The sequence below is a fragment of the Salmo salar genome, chromosome 09, assembly GCF_965601325.2.
Source record: "Salmo salar chromosome 09, fSalSal1, whole genome shotgun sequence".
NCBI classification, from domain to species: domain Eukaryota; kingdom Metazoa; phylum Chordata; class Actinopteri; order Salmoniformes; family Salmonidae; genus Salmo; species Salmo salar.
In genome coordinates this window covers 88,754,358-88,771,608 of record NC_138299.1, presented here as the reverse complement: position 1 = coordinate 88,771,608, position 17,251 = coordinate 88,754,358, and the positions used below count along the sequence as shown (strand labels likewise).

General features: G+C 43.5%; 1 protein-coding gene across 1 annotated transcript; it reads right to left on the bottom strand.

Annotated features, from left to right (window-relative positions):
* Positions 1 to 1,312: 1,312 nt before the first annotated feature.
* LOC106612103 (uncharacterized) lies at positions 1,313 to 8,125 on the bottom strand. Its single transcript, XM_014212961.3, has 8 exons — positions 7,762 to 8,125; positions 5,890 to 7,502; positions 4,987 to 5,071; positions 4,674 to 4,887; positions 4,224 to 4,428; positions 2,161 to 2,259; positions 1,999 to 2,070; positions 1,313 to 1,891 (listed from the first exon to the last, which is right to left on the bottom strand). The coding sequence occupies exons 2-8, from the start codon at positions 7,399 to 7,401 to the stop codon at positions 1,676 to 1,678; spliced, it is 2,403 nt and encodes an 800-aa protein (XP_014068436.2). The 5' UTR covers positions 7,402 to 7,502; positions 7,762 to 8,125; the 3' UTR covers positions 1,313 to 1,675.
* Between the last annotated feature and the right edge of the window lie 9,126 nt (positions 8,126 to 17,251).

The window sequence follows — 17,251 nt, the reverse complement described above, 5'->3', positions numbered from 1 at the left end:
ATATAGCTCCACATTGATCTGGTACTGGTACTCCCTGTATATAGCTCCACATTGATCTGGTACTGGTACTCCCTGTATATAGCTCTACATTGATCTGGTACTCCCTGTATATAGCTGCACATTTATCTGGTACTGGTACTCCCTGTATATAACTCCACATTGATCTGGTACTGTACTCCCTGTATATAGTACCACATTGATCTGATACTCCCTGTATATAGCTCCACATTGATCTGGTACCGTACTCCCTGTATATAGCTCCACATCGATCTGGTACCGTACTCCCTGTATATAGCTCCATTGTTGTGTATTTTATTCCTCGTGTTACTATTTTATATTTATTTTTAAACACTGCATTAATTTAATCTCTGGCACCCCAATGGTGGAACAAGCTCCCTCACGACGCCAGGACAGCGGAGTCAATCACCACCTTCCGGAGACACCTGAAACCCCACCTCTTTAAGGAATAGGATAAAGTAATCCTTCTAACCCCCCCCCCCCCCTTAAAATATTTAGATGCACTATTGTAAAGTGGTTGTTCCACTGGATATCATAAGGTGAATGCACCATTTTGTAAGTCGCTCTGGATCAGAGCGTCTGCTAAATGACTTACATGTAAATGTAATATAGCTCCACATTGATCTGGTACTCCCTGTATATAGCTCCACATTGATCTGGTACTGTACTCAATGTATATAGCTCCATTGTTGTGTATTTTATTCCTCGTGTTACTATTTTATATTTATTTTTAAACACTGCATCGTTGGGAATGGCTCGTAAGCAAGCATTTAAGGAAAAAGTCTACACCAGTTGTATTTGCTGCTTGGGACAAGTGACATTTGATTTGATTGGATTTCTTTGAGTTAGCACCCAACTGACTCCCATTCACTCCTTGAAGGAGAGCTCTCCTTGTCCCTGAATTGCCCAGAATGCACCGCGCAGCCCATTGACGACGCAGGGCAACGTACACAATGGGCGTTAATACGATTCCATTGGAGTTTCCCATCTCCTCAAAAGTACAGTATCTCTGATAGGGCTCAGGGACATCCATTGAGCAGCAAAGACAATTCCTGTCAACCTTGACCTCATGAACTTTGCCCACGTGTGCCACAGATGTAATGCTGAAAGAATGTGAAATGAAAGATCCTGTTTTTGTTGGCTGCATCTGATGTTGGGTGTTAACCTCCCTCACCTGTCCTGCAGTGATGGTTCAGGAGATAACCACCACCACAAAGCCTGGAGTATCTACTGTGGCTATTCAAATTGAATTTCCTTAATGGCACAAGCAAATGAGACAAACCAGACCATGGTCTATGGTGCACATTTGAGTTAGAATATATTGATAACTGTCAATATGATGTCTATAGATGAGGCATTTGTACAGTAGGTTGTTTTTGTGAGAAATAGAAAAAGATTGTCTTATTTCTAAACAGTTAAGAGAATTCTATCCATTAATAGTGTCTATTGCAATCATCCACAAACATCATCCATGTAAATTAGAGAACACATTCCTGTGAGTATTGTCCTGATGTGGCCTCTCTTCTTCAATCAGAAGTACTTTCATTCTGTGCTGTCTCGCCCTGACCGCCCTGACCCCCCTGACTTTTAGTCGTGTGTGTTCCTGTTCCTGCAGGGTGTGTGTGACACTGTCTGTCTCCTCTCCATGCTTCTCCTCCTATCTGCATGCTGCCTGGCTGATGGCCTGACCCACGAGGGAGGTGAGGGCGGCCAGCCCGATCAGGTACCCATCCTCCCGATTCCCCTCGGCCCATGGGACGTCGTGCCTCAGCTGCACAGTGCTGGGCGACGGGGTGGTCTTCCCAAAGTCTATCATCCAGATGCTGGCCTTACTGGTCCAGTCGTGGACGAAGAGGAGCGAGCTGCCAATCACCTGCCAGGTGAACCCAAAGCATTACTGTATGACTAGTTCTGAGGCTAAATATGTTATTATGAAGTAGAGGGAGGGTTGACATGTTTAAGTAGCACATATCAACTGACCTCATGGGCTTTGAAAAATGTGGATTCCTTCAGGGCTTCATCCAGAGCCTGAAGTCTGGAATGGTAGGCCTTCTAAGGGTGAGAAACAGGAAGGGAGAGTGCAGGGTGAAAATGAGATATATTCAGCTACATTATTAGAGCTGTTGATGGTGAATGACTGACCAGGATGTGTAGATGACTCTTGGTGAAGGAGAGGAGGGCCTCGGTGACCTGTGCTGGGGTGAGCATCTTAAAGTCCCGCTGTATGCTGCCGTTCTCCATCTAACATGGACACACAGGGACAGACGCAGACTAAGGCCTAGATTCAATCAGATCAAGTGTTAACTGGCGATAGCCGACATACATAAACCCAGCATACATAAACCCAGCATACAGAAGCCCAGCATACAGAAGCCCAGTATACATACAGTGAGGGGAAAAAAGTATTTGATCCCCTGCTGATTTTGTACGTTTGCCCACTGACAAAGAAATGATCAGTCTATAATTTTAATGGTAGGTTTATTTGAACAGTGAGAGACAGAATAACAACAAAAAAATCCAGAAAAACGCATGTAAAAAATGTGATAAAATGATTTCTGAAATGGATTAAATCAATCTACATACAATACTCCCTACTGACAAAACAAAAACAAGTTTTTAGATTTTTTTGCAAATGTCACGTTTACATAAGTATTCAGACCCTTTAGTCAGTACTTTGTTGAAACACCTTTGGCAGCGATTACAGCCTTGAGACTTCTTGGGTATGATGCTGCAAGCTTGGCACACCTGTATTTGGGGAGTTTCTCCCATTCTTCTCTGCAGATCCTCTCAAGCTCTTTTAGGTTGGATGGGGAGCGTCACTGCACAGCTATTTTCAGGTCTCTCCAGAGATGTCCGATCAGGTTCAAGTCTGTGCTCTGGCTGGGCCACTCAAGGACATTCAGAGACTTGTCCCGAAGCCACTCCAGCGTTGTCTTGGCTGTGTGCTTAGGGTCATTGTCCTGTTGGAAGGTGAACCTTCGCCCCAGTCTGAGGTCCTGAGCGCTCTGGAGCAGGTTTTCATCAAGGATCTCTCTGTACTTTGCGCGGTTCAACTTTCTCTCGATCCTGATTAGTATCCCAGTCCCTGCCGGTGAAAAACATCCCCACAGCATGATGCTGCCAGCACCATGCTTCACCGTAGGGATGGTGCCAGGTTTCCTTTAGACGTGACGCTTGGCATTCAGGCCAAAGGGTTCAATCAGACCAGACAATCTTGTTTCTCATGGTCTGAGAGTCTTTAGGTGCCTTTTGGCAAACTCCAAGTGGGCTGCCTTTTACTGAGGAGTGGCTTCCGTCTGGCCACTCTACCATAAAGGCCTGATTGGTGGAGTGCTGCAGAGATGGTTGTCCTTCTGGAAGGTTCTCCCATCTCCCCAGATGAACTCTGTCAGAGTGACCATCACTTTCTTGGTCACCTCCCTGACCAAGGCCCTTCTCCACCGATTGCTCAGTTTGGCTGTGCGGCCAGCTCTAGTATGAGTCTTGGAGGTTCCAAACGTCTTCCATTTAAGAATGATGGAGGCAATTGTGTTTTTGGGGACCTTCAATGCTGAAGAAATGTTTAGGTACCCTTCCCCAGATTTGTGCCTCGACACAATCCTTTCTCTGAGCTCATACTGACAATTTCTTTGACCTCATAGCTTGGTTTTTGCTCTGACATGCACTGTCAACTGTGGGACCTTATATAGACAGGTGTGTGCCTTTCCAAATCATGTCCAATCAATAGAATTTACCAAAGGTGGACTCCATTCAAGTTGTAGAAACATCTCAAGGATGATCAATTGAAACAGGATGCACCTAAGCACAATTTCGAGTCTCATAGCAAAGGGTCTGAATACTTATGTAGTTGTGATATTTCTTTTAATTTTTAATACATTTGCAAACATTTCTAAAAACCTGTTTTTGCTTTGTCATTATGGGGAATTGTGTTTAGATTGATGAGGGAAAAAAACTATTAAATCAATTTTTGAATAAGGTTGTAACGCAACAAAGTGGATACTTTCCGAAGGAACTGTATATAGCCCCAGTATATATAATCCAGAGAAGTTAGTAGCCTGAGAGACACAGGGGTCAAGAACAGTCAGGACTTTAAAACATCAATGATGAAGTCAATAAATAAAGACTGGCACAAAATAAGATTTTTTAAAATCATTTAGCCAATCAGAGGACAGAAGAGGTTTGGGTGTTGAAGCCGTGTCTCTCACCATGATGCCCTCAATCCTGAAGCCTAGTGTGGAGGTGGAGCTGGTGTTATCCCTCCACTGCAGGTAGCGCCACTTCGTCACACCTCGCTGCTCGTGTTCCTCCACAGTGAGAGCCGTCGGATCTACTTTGACCATCTTCTGGTACATATCATTCCGTAGGGTGGGCTTGGTGTGTGATTTGGTTAATTCCTCCTCCTGATATGTCCTGAGAGAAACCATTATGTCAACAGTAGTTTGTATTACACACACACACACACACACACACACACACACACACACACACACACACACACACACACACACACACACACACACCGTTATGTCCCCATTATGTCCCCAACCAATGTCCCCATTGGTGATCATTTTCCTTGTTTTACTATCCTTGTGGAGACTTTTGTGGATTTTAAGTCCCAACAAGGGTAGAAGAACCCCCCCCCACACACACACTACCTCACGCCCATCTTGCAGTCCATGATGACAGGGTTCTTCAGGCCACTCAGTAAGTCCTCCAGGCGGATGTAACTGTTGCCCCCCCTGTTGACCGAGCCATGGTACTGCGGTACAAACGGACGCAGGGGGTCAGCCATGAGGGCCTGCAGACACACAGCCTCCACCTCACTGAAACGCTTCAGCACCTCGCCCCCCTCACTCAACTGGAAGTTACCTAGCAACACAGAGGCAGGGGAGAGATGTGATAGAGTGAATTATACACTACATATAAAGTGCGATAGCGATGTGTTTGTGTTGTTGAATGGACACATGCCTTGATGTCCTGCTAGCTGGACCCATGAACTCTGCCGACGCACTGACCACTGCATCATGGTCAGGAAGGTCCTCCAGGAGCGACACTGGAGTAAAGAGAATTTCCATTGTCTTATTCACATAAAATAGCCTGCTTTTTATGATCTCTCTCTTTAGCTTCATAATGGGCATAGCTTGAGTCAAATACTGTAGGTCCACACTAAGGGGAGTGGGACAACACTGGTGGAACACCCACCACCCCCCTCTCCGGTCTCCCCTATCTCCATCAGTAGGACCCATGCAAATCCTATTCAAATGTGCCGGGCTCAAGGCTCGCTTTCAAACTCATGCAAATCGCAGACTGCAGTTAGACAGAGGGGTTGAGAATGGGATGGAAATTACACACATTCTTTCATGGAGAATAAAGGCATCAATGGAAATAATCGATACAGTTACATATATTTTTCACAATGTATTGTATCGATTTGATAATATTGCAATATTATTTTAGCGCTAGTTGGCTGTATATGCACCAAAATGACAGTATTTATCCTTCATAGCTTGTTCTCCATATTGTTTTTCAATGGGGAGCCAATTTGTTTTCAGCACTTTTATTTCCATGACTGATCAAAACTGGTTTTCTTATGCTCTCTCGTGTCTCTCTGCAGCAGACAATATGTCAGGACCATGGAATCGGAATACAATCACAGAATTGAATTGCAATACATATCATATCGGCACCTAAATATGGGGATAATATTGTATTGTGAGGATCCTGGCAATTCCCAGCCCTAATATTTACAGTGTAGGCCTACAGTGGATGAAACCAGTGAGATATTGTCTATTTAAAATATGATCTCCAAAAGTATGGTGTATCTAATAGGCCTACACTCTTTCTCTTTTCATGTTCAGTTCTCAATCTCACCCTCCTCATGGTGCTCCTCTTGCTGGCAGTGTCCTCTCCTTCGCTGAAGACCTCATCGCTCTCCGCTGAGGAGCAGTTGAATGAGGAAGCGGAGGAAGAGACGGAGGAATGCATGAGCATCCTGGAGAGGATGGGATGGGGTGAAGGAGACCAGTGGGTTTCACTACAGCTCCCCTCAGAGCTAAGGCTGCTGGCACCTTCCTTCTCTCCATCCCTGACACTTTCCCCTTCCGTCTTTCGATCCCCTGATCTTTCTCCTTCCACCTCTCTATCCCCTGTGTCCTCTCTGTCTATCTCTCTATCCCCTGTGTCCTCTCTGTCTATCTCTCTTTCCTCTCTGTCTATCTCTCTATCCCCTGTGTCCTCTCTGTTTATCTCTCTATCCCCTGTGTCCTCTCTGTCTATCTCTCTATCCCCTGTGTCCTCTCTGTCGATCTCTCTGTCCTCTCTGTCTATCTCTCTATCCCCTGTGTCCTCTCTGTCTGTCATTCTGTCCCCTGTGTCCTCTCTGTCTGTCATTATGTCCCCTGTGTCCTCTCTGTTTATCTCTCTATCCCCTGTGTCCTCTCTGTTTATCTCTCTATCCTCTGTGTCCTCTCTGTTTATCTCTCTATCCCCTGTGTCCTCTCTGTCTGTCATTCTGTCCCCTGTGTCCTTTCTGTTTATCTCTCTATCCCCTGTGTCCTCTCTGTTTATCTCTCTATCCCCTGTGTCCTCTCTGTCTGTCATTCTGTCCCCTGTGTCCTCTCTGTTTATCTCTCTATCCCCTGTGTCCTCTCTGTTTATCTCTCTATCCCCTGTGTCCTCTCTGTCTGTCATTCTGTCCCCTATCCTCTCAAGCTCGGTCTCTTTATCACGTGTCTGCTCTGTACTCTTCCTCTCCTCGCTCCTCTCATTCAGCACACCTCCATCTTGCATCCCCTCTTCCTCTTCCATCTTTCTCATCCTCCCTGACCTGCTCCATCTCTCTCTTTTCTCCATCTTTTCCCATCCCTCTGTCTTTGCTGTTGGCATGCTCTCTCCCGACCTCTCCCTCTTACTCAGTCTCCATCTCTCCTTTGCGCTCCTTCTGTTCATCCTTGAATCCTTTACTCTCTCCCTCTCTGACCCCTCCTCCTCTACATGTTCTTCTCCCCTCTCCCGCACTCCACTGTCACATCTTTGAATATCAAACAAAAGGCCTTGAGTCACATGCAGTTCAGAGCCTGGTTCTGTGTCTCCCATTTTCCTGGATCTTTCTTCTGGTCCTCCACTGTGGTCTTGTAGTTCCAGACTGTTAGATGGTGAGTCCGGGCTAGAGAGAAGTTTGGTTTGGAGTTTCACCCCACTAAACACACTGGGTGTCATGTCAGCAGTGGGCAGATGTTGCTCAACATCCTTCAAGATTCCAACAAATCCATCCTCATTGTCATTATCATGTTCTCCGTTCCCCAACTCTCCTTCTACCGTCTCCTTTTCTTTCTCTACATCCTTCATTTCCTCCAGAGCTGGGGGTGTTGTGTTGTCCATCATTCCCAGGTGAAAGGGTGATATTCCAGGGGATGTAGTTATCCTGATAAGTCCACTCCAATGTTAGTAGGCCTAGTCCTCTTTGTGAGTGTTTGATAAGTCTCCTGAGTATAGATGATATGTTCCATATGTGATTTTTTTTTAATAAAATCATATAACACAAAACACACAGGCAAATGAAGGAATTTGAATGGTTAAGAATATAATTGTTTCACTAACAACAGATACATGAATAAGCTATAGCTACAACAATTTGTTTTTTTAAAACACATACAGGACTGACAATGCAATGACAATGTCTGTTTAGGTGTTGCAATAAGGATGCTGAAATAGATATATTAAAAGTTGCTAGCAGTAGCCTACCTTGTGCATCCAACAGCATCCCCTTGATAAATCTGTGGAACCCTTTATGGACCCTAGGGGTTGATTTAGTCTGTAGAAATGACACCTGTACAGTCGGAGGACTGTAGTAGAATAGGATAGACTCGAGCTCTGTCTCCCTGCGTTATCCCTGACGTGGCAGTATTTTGCATGCTGTGACGCAACAAAGTTTTCAAAACACTGTGGTGAGTGAGTGAGCGTGACTGGCAGCATGGCAGTGAACTGCAGGTTGACAGGAGTCTCTCTTGTTTGTGTGTTCCTTAGGAAATGAATCTGGATCATCTGAATGGGGTACTCTGTCTAGTATCTAAATACATAAGTGTTTTACTAACAGGCCTATGCTACTATAGGACATTTTAAAACATCTTAGGTGGCTTAATTGATTACATCAAATCAAAAGGTATACAGTGGGGGGAAAAAGTATTTGATCCCCTGCTGATTTTGTACGTTTGCCCACTGACAAAGAAATGATCAGTCTATAATCTTAATGGTAGGTTTATTTGAACAGTGAGAGACAGAATAACAACAAAAAAATCCAGACCAACGCATGTCAAATTTTATAAAATGATTGGCATTTTAATGAGGGAAATAAGTATTTGACCCCTCTGCAAAACATGACTTAGTACTTGGTGGCAAAACCCTTGTTGGCAATCACAGAGGTCAGATGTTTCTTGTAGTTGGCCACCAGGTTTGCACACATCTCAGGAGGGATTTTGTCCCACTCCTCTTTGCAGATCTTCTCCAAGTCATTAAGGTTTCGAGGCTGACGTTTGGCAACTCGAACCTTCAGCTCCCTCCACAGATTTTCTATGGGATTAAGGTCTGGAGACTGGCTAGGCCACTCCAGGACCTTAATGTGCTTCTTCTTGAGCCACTCCTTTGTTGCCTTGGTCGTGTGTTTTGGGTCATTGTCATGCTGGAATACCCATCCACGACCCATTTTCAATGCCCTGACTGAGGGAAGGAGGTTCTCACCCAAGATTTGACGGTACATGGCCCCGTCCATCGTCCCTTTGATGCGGTGAAGTTGTCCTGTCCCCTTAGCAGAAAAACACCCCCAAAGCATTATGTTTCCACCTCCATGTTTGACAGTGGAGATGGTGTTCTTGGGGTCATAGGCAGCATTCCTCCTCCTCCAAACACGGCGAGTTGAGTTGATGTCAAAGAGCTCCATTTTGGTCTCATCTGACCACAACACTTTCACCAGTTGTCCTCTGAGTCATTCAGATGTTCATTGGCAAACTTCAGACGGGCATGTATATGTATTCTTGAGCAGGGGGACCTTGCGGGCGCTGCAGAATTTCAGTCCTTCACGGCGTAGTGTGTTACCAATTGTTTTCTTGGTGACTATGGTCCCAGCTGCCTTGAGATCATTGACAAGATCCCCCCATGTAGTTCCGGGCTGATTCCTCACCGTTCTCATGATCATTGCAACTCCACGAGGTGAGATCTTGCATGGAGCCCCAGGCCGATGGAGATTGACAGTTCTTTTGTGTTTCTTCCATTTGCGAATAATCGCACCAAATGTTGTCACCTTCTCACCAAGCTGCTTGGCGATGGTCTTGTAGCCCATTCCAGCCTTGTGTAGGTCTACAATCTTGTCCCTGACATCCTTGGAGAGCTCTTTGGTCTTGGCCATGGTGGAGAGTTTGTAATCTGATTGACTGATTGCTTCTGTGGACAGGTGTATTTTTTACAGGTAACAAGCTGCGGTTAGGAGCACTCCCTTTAAGAGTGTGCTCCTAATCTCAGCTCGTTACCTGTATAAAAGACACCTGGGAGTCAGAAATCTTTCTGATTGAGAGGGGGTCAAATACTTATTTCCCTCATTAAAATGCAAATCAATTTATAACATTTCTGACATGTGTTTTTCTGGATATTTATGTTGTTATTCTGTCTCTCACTGTTCAAATAAACCTACCATTAAAATTATAGACTGATCATTTCTTTGTCAGTGGGCAAACGTACAAAATCAGCAGGGGATCAAATACTTTTTTCCCCCACTGTACAGAGCAATTTTTGGACAGATTGTGCTGTGACCATGTTTTTGAGTGACATAATGACAGAATGTGAAATGTAGGATGTAAATGCATAAATGCTATACAAACACCAATAAAAACATTTGTAATATGTATTAAATGAAATGATGAGGAGAATATGGGAGACATAGGAATGTTTGTCAGTAACATGCAAATATAAAGGCCAGCGCTAGCCTTTTGAGGGCCCTCCATCTCGCGGCAAAACATTTATTGGCCCGCCTCTTGATGGTGTTTTAAAGTTAATTTCTTGCAATTCTATACATTTTGCCATGGGGCATAGAGACAACATTTCAGTTTTAAAGCACGTTTTCAGCAATTCTACACATTTCGCTATGGGGCGGAGAGAAAAAGTAGCAATTCTATAAAAAATGTCATGTCATTAGCGGCCGGGGCCCTAAGCAACGTCTTATGTCTCCTATGCCTGGAACCGGCCCTGCAAATATATGAAAATGAGGAAGGCACTTTGTTTGTGTTGTTATCCACCCTGGATGTTTCATAATACTGAGATAATCTGATTTAACCCTTACTCCATTTGTGCAATACTGTAGGCTACAGTAAAAATGGTCATCTTTGGTGGAGGCCTATGGTGAAATATTTCAACATTGTCTGGTTTTTGCATGAATTATCACACAACTTTAAATAAATGAAATAAAAGACACAAAAAGTAATACATTCATACAGATTTAACCATATAAGCAGGTTTTTAAATGTAACAAATCTTCCTGTTGTTTCACAGTAACAAAATACGAGGGCCCCCCTAAAGATAATACTTTGGCGCCACCTATTGGTCATTACTCCACTGGAGCTCTCCATCAGGATATCGCACAGCTTGAAATTCCACTCAGTGTGCTGGGGATACTGTCTGGCTGCTTTGCTGTCTCAGATTACCCTTCCAACTCTGGGTCAAGAGACATGCCCATATTCCCCACCCCTTCCTCAGCAAATATTTATTCTTCGTCTATCTCAATATTTATTCTTTGTCTATCTCACTCTGAAACCTCCTGATGTCCATCTCCCCCCTCATGCTATGAGAATGGACTCTTTCTCCTGGCTCAGATGGGTTGCTGTAATCTGATGTGGCTCCAGTAGTGCATCTGATGAAGAATTTCAGATGCACTACTCGATTTCTGAGTGAAAAGCACACCCAAACACAACATCATGATATAGGAAACACACAACACATGATACGTCTCACACAGGTGTGTGTACAAGTGCGTACTTACCTGTAGTCAGTGGTGGAAAAGTACCTAATTGTCAAACTTTAGTAAAAGTCAAGATACCTTAATAGAAAATGACTCAAGTAAAAGTCACCCAGTAAAATCCTACTTGAGTAAAAGTATTTGGTTTTCAATATACTTAAGTATCAAAAGTAAATGTTATTGCTAAAATATACTTAAGTATCAAAAGTAAAAGTAGAAATAATTTCTAATTCCTTATATTAAGTAAACCAGACTGCACCATTTTCTAGTTTTTTTAATTTCCGGATAGCCAGGATTTCGCTCCAACACTCAGACATCATTTACAAACAAAGCTTGTATTTAGTGAGTCGGCGAGATCAGAGGCAGTAGAGATGAGCAGGGATGTTCTCTTGATAAGTGTGAATTAGACCATTTCCCTGTCCTGCTAAGCGTTCAAAATATAACCAGTACTTTTGGGTGTCAGGGAAAATGTATGGAGTAAAAAGTCTTTTTTTTTTTTAGGAATGTAGTGAAGTAAAAGGAAAAGTTTTCAAAAATATAAATAGTAAAGTACAGATACCCAAAAAACGACTTAAGTAGTACTTTCAAGTATTTTTAGTTAAGTACTTTACACCACTGCCTGTAGTGTTATCCTGGCCAGTCCATCCCAGCTAGCCTTTGATGAAGACGAATCTCTCACCTCATACACATGTGCCCAAACAAACACACACATGAACACACAGAATATACAGTACCAGTCAAAAGTTTGGACACGCCTACTCATTCAAGGTTTTTTTTTTTTTTACTATTTTCTACATTGTAGAATAATAGTGAAGACATCAACACTATGAAATAACACATGGAATCATGTAGTAACCAAAAAAAAGTGTTAAACAAATCTAAATATATTTTATATTCTTCAAAGTAGCCGTCCTTTGCCTTGATGACAGCTTTGCGCACTCTTGGCATTCAAATCAAAGTTTGTCACGTGCGCCGAATACAACACGTGTGCTTACTTACTAACCAACAGTGCGATTTTTAAGTAAAGAATAGGTATTAGGTGAACAATAGACAAGTAAATAAATAAATACAACAGTTAAAAGATAGTGAAAAATAACAGTAGCGAGGCTATATACAGGTACCGGTTAGTCGGGCTAATTGAGGTAGTATGTAGATATGGTTAAAGTGACTATGCATATATGATGAACAGAGAGTAGCAGTAGCGTAAAAGAGGGGTTGGTGTAAGGGCTGTCGTCGGGAAGAAGACCAAAATGCAGCGGAGTTAGTGTTCGTCATATATTTAATTACGGCAAGAACACTATACAATACAAAACAAAACAATAAACAGACAACCAAAACAGTCCTGTCACGTTTAACACAGTAACACGAACAGAAACAATTACCCACAAAACCCCAACGGAAAAACATGCACTTATGTGTGACTCCCAATCAACAACAACGAACTTCAGCTGTGCCTGATTTGGGAGCCACACACGGCCCAAAACAAAGAAATACAAACACATAGAAACAGAACATAGAACGCCCACCCAATGTAACACCCTGGCCTAACCAAAATAAAGAACAAAAAAAAAAACTCTATGGCCAGGGCGTTACAGTCGGCGGGTGGAGGGACACAATGCAGATAGTCCGGGTAGCCAATGTGCATGGTGGAAATGCCATTTCATATAAAACAACTGATGAAAAATACCATTAAACATTTTAATGATAGCAGTTGTACATGTTTAATTTTATTTAAGATCTAGAACACACCATTCAAAACCTAAAAAAAACAATGATACATGCCTCAAGAACTTAAAGCATCTTTTAGAACAATTTTGGGATTCAAAGCATTAGACAGAAAGGTTGGAAACACTGCTTGACATTAAACAAATGATTGTTCACTGGCTGTAGCCTATTGATTCAGACTCATGAGACAGGTGTGTGCTCACTCAAGATTAGGTTTTGCCCTTAATAATGCTCTATATTGCTTCACGAGAGAGCAAATTTCCTCCCAGACTGCGCCATCAAGCATCATATGCCGTTTTGTCACTGGATGAGGCTCAGGGACAAGCCCAAGCACATGTTCTGGTTGGTACCATACAATGTCCTTTCTCATTGGCCAAAAGAATCGATTGGCTCCCACACTACTCATCGTCTTGACTAGAGCACAGCTTTCTGCATCTTGTATAATACCAGGGTAAGGGTCTTCCTCATATTTCACAACACACCACTTTCCAATCAGTCCCTCATGTATGTCTGCAATGGGCTGTATTGTGCTAGGAGATGGCTGTGGTGCTGTGCAGGTTGAAGTGTAAGGTTGTGCTTTGTCTGCGTCTGTCTGTTGAATTATCACGGTTTGTGGGCCAAAACAATCACATATCATTCTGTAGCTGTAAGACTTCAGGTGAGTGTGGTGGTGTGTTCCTTGACAGGTATAACTCCATTATCAGTATTGACCACTGAGCTGTTAAGAGGGCACATCTGACATGTTTTGGAACTAAACACTTCCTGACACCCTTCCAACTTATCAATATTACAAAACAATAGAGTGCAGCACGAGTAGTCGTGCTGCACTCCGCTCCGCAGGTAATATTACATCTCATTACATTACAACGGTTTGATTTGTTTGATCTGAGCAATTTTTTAGCTGCCTACTTAGCTGTCTTTGTATCAAAGATAATTGTGTAGTTTAGAGTAATTATCGAGGTTAGATAAGATCCCCTGTTGGGGATCTTATCCCGATATCGGGATTCATTGTCAAGAGACCACGGCGGGAAATTCAAAAACTGCAAGAATCTAATAATTTCAATTTCTCAAACAATCAACTATTTCTCACAATTTGAAAGATAAACATCTCCTAAATCCAACCATATTGTCCGATTTCAAAGAGGCTTTACGGCGAAAGCATAAAGTTAGGTTATGTTAGGAGAGTACATTGAAAATAGCTGTGTGTAATGTTTTGTCAATTCAAAGACAGGCGTCACCATAAGCGGATAACCAGCTAGAATTATGCACCAACCTTTGACAATCTTCCTCAGATGACACTCCTAAGACATTATGTTACACAATACATGCATTTTTTGTTCCATCAAGTTGATATTTATATCCAAAAACAGCATTTTACCGAAGCGGTGAAAATCAGATTTTTTTTTCTCTCAAATGCTTCCGGTGAACAACGTTACAAATCACAAAATTACTATTCGATAACATTGGTAAATTATATTATTGTCATTCAAATATTCATAGTTTAACATTTCGTAAATGCTACTGCAATGCCAGATTTCAAAATAACTTTACTGGGAAATCACAATTTGCAATAAACCGGGTGCTGTGCTAAGAACAATAGGCTAGGCTATACAGGTTAGCACCATATGTAACCATGTAATATCAAAATTACTATTGTCAATATTCCCTTACCTTTGATTATCTTCATCCATTGGCACTTCTAGAAATCCCAGGTCCACTACAAATGTGGTTTCTTTTGACAAAGTTCATAATTGATGTCCAAATAACTCCAAGTTGTTCCATGTTGTTAGCGCTTCGGTAGGCTACTAAAAAGTAGCGCAGGGGGGGGGGGGAGTCACGGCGAAAAGTAAAAAAAATAATCTATTTACATTGTTCAAACATGTCAAACGTTGTTTAGCATCAATCTTTAGAGCCATTTTTAACGTGAAACATCAGTAATGTTTCAACCCGACCTCTCCTGTGTCTTGAAAAACGTATTTGAAAAATGTATCGCATCACATGATTGCGCAGGTGCAGCCAATAATGAAGTGACGACATCCCAGGGAGGTCAACTTCTCTTCATTGCCATCCGGTCTCTGTTCATCATAGACGCTTCAAACAACTTTATAAAGATCGTTGACATCTAGTGGAAGCCGTGGGAGTTGCGAAATGAATCCTTTCTCACTATGGTATCTATAAAACAATGACACTAAATAGTACAGTCACAAAATTCAATTTTTTTTTTTATCTATTTTTCACAGGTTTTTGCCTGCAATATGAGTTTTGTTATACTTACAGACACCATTCAAACTGTTTTAGAAAATTCAGAGTGTTTTCTATCCGAATGTGTTAATAATATGCATATCCTAGCTTCTGAGTTGGTGTAGGAGGCAGTTAAAAATGGGCACATATTTTTTTCAAAATTTCTCAATACTGCCCCCGAGCCTCAACAGGCTAGCCAACTATTTTCGTCCCCCGCGACGCCATTTCCAAACCTAGCCAACTATTACCGACGAGCAACATTGTAGAAACTAAATACATTACTAAGGAACGTCTTGATTAGTGTTATGTTAGCTAGCTACATAGTTGCCTTTGTATCATGATAAGGTGTAGTACTGAAACTATCGAGGTTACCTAGCCAGCTATACTTTCAAACAAAGTCAACAACGCAGCCACTGCTAGCTAGCCTACTTCACCAGCCAGCAGTACTGTATAATTTTAATCATTTTAGTCATTAAGATTTTTGCAACGTAAGCTTAACTTTCTGAACATTCGAGACGTGTAGTCCACTTGTCATTCCAATCTCCTTTGCATTAGCGTAGCCTCTTCTGTAGCCTGTCAACTATGTGTCTGTCTATCCCTGTTCTCTCCCCTCTGCACAGGCCATACAAACGCTGCGGCCAACAAGGCAGAGTTCATCTCAGCCTATGCTACCCTCCAGTCCCTCGACTTCTTGGCGCTGACGGAAACATGGATTACCACAGATAACACTGCTACTCCTACTGCTCTCTCCTCGTCTGCCCACGTGTTCTCGCACACCCCGAGACCTTCTGGTAAGCGGGGTGGTGGCACTGGGATCCTCATCTCTCCCAAGTGGACATTCTCTCTTTCTCCCCTGACCCATCTGTCTATCGCCTCCTTTGAATTCCATGCTGTCACAGTTACCAGCCCTTTCAAGCTTAACATCCTTATCATTTATCGCCCTCCAGGTTCCCTTGGAGAGTTCATCAATGAGCTTGACGCCTTGATAAGTTCCTTTCCTGAGGATGGCTCACCTCTCACAGTTCTGGGTGACTTTAACCTCCCCACGTCTACCTTTGACTCATTCCTCTCTGCCTCCTTCTTTCCACTCCTCTCCTCTTTTGACCTCACCCTCTCACCTTCCCCCACCCCCCCCACTCACAAGGCAGGCAATACGCTTGACCTCATCTTTACTAGATGCTGTTCTTCCACTAATCTCATTGCAACTCCCCTCCAAGTCTCCGACCACTACCTTGTATCCTTTTCCCTCTCGCTCTCATCCAACACTTCTCACTCTGCCCCTACTCGGATGGTATTACGCCGTCCCAACCTTCTCTCTCTCCCGCTACTCTCTCCTCTTCCATCCTATCATCTCTTCCCTCTGCTCAAACCTTCTCCAACCTATCTCCTGATTCTGCCTCCTCAACCCTCCTCTCCTCCCTTTCTGATTCCTTTGACTCTCTATGTCCCCTATCCTCCAGGCCGGCTCGGTCCTCCCCTCCTGCTCCGTGGCTCGACGACTCATTGCGAGCTCACAGAACAGGGCTCCGGGCAGCCGAGCGGAAATGGAGGAAAACTCGCCTCCCTGCGGACCTGGCATCCTTTCACTCCCTCCTCTCTACATTTTCCTCTTCTGTCTCTGCTGCTAAAGCCACTTTCTACCACTCTAAATTCCAAGCATCTGCCTCTAACCCTAGGAAGCTCTTTGCCACCTTCTCCTCCCTCCTGAATCCTCCTCCCCCTCCCCCCCCTCCTCCCTCTCTGCGGATGACTTCGTCAACCATTTTGAAAAGAAGGTCGACGACATCCGATCCTCGTTTCCTAAGTCAAACGACACCGCTGGTCCTGCTCACACTGCCCTACCCTGTGCTTTGACCTCTTTCTCCCCTCTCTCTCCAGATGAAATCTCGCGTCTTGTGACGGCGGCCGCCCAACAACCTGCCCGCTTGACCCTATCCCCTCCTCTCTTCTCCAGACCACCTTCTCCCTTACCTCACCTCGCTCATCAACTCATCCTTGACCGCTGGCTACGTCCCTTCCGTCTTCAAGAGAGCGAGAGTTGCACCCCTTCTGAAAAAACCTACACTCGATCCCTCCGATGTCAACAACTACAGACCAGTATCCCTTCTTTCTTTTCTCTCCAAAACTCTTGAACGTGCCGTCCTTGGCCAGCTCTCCTGCTATCTCTCTCAGAATGACCTTCTTGATCCAAATCAGTCAGGTTTCAAGACTGGTCATTCAACTGAGACTGCTCTTCTCTGTGTCACGGAGGCTCTCCGCACTGCTAAA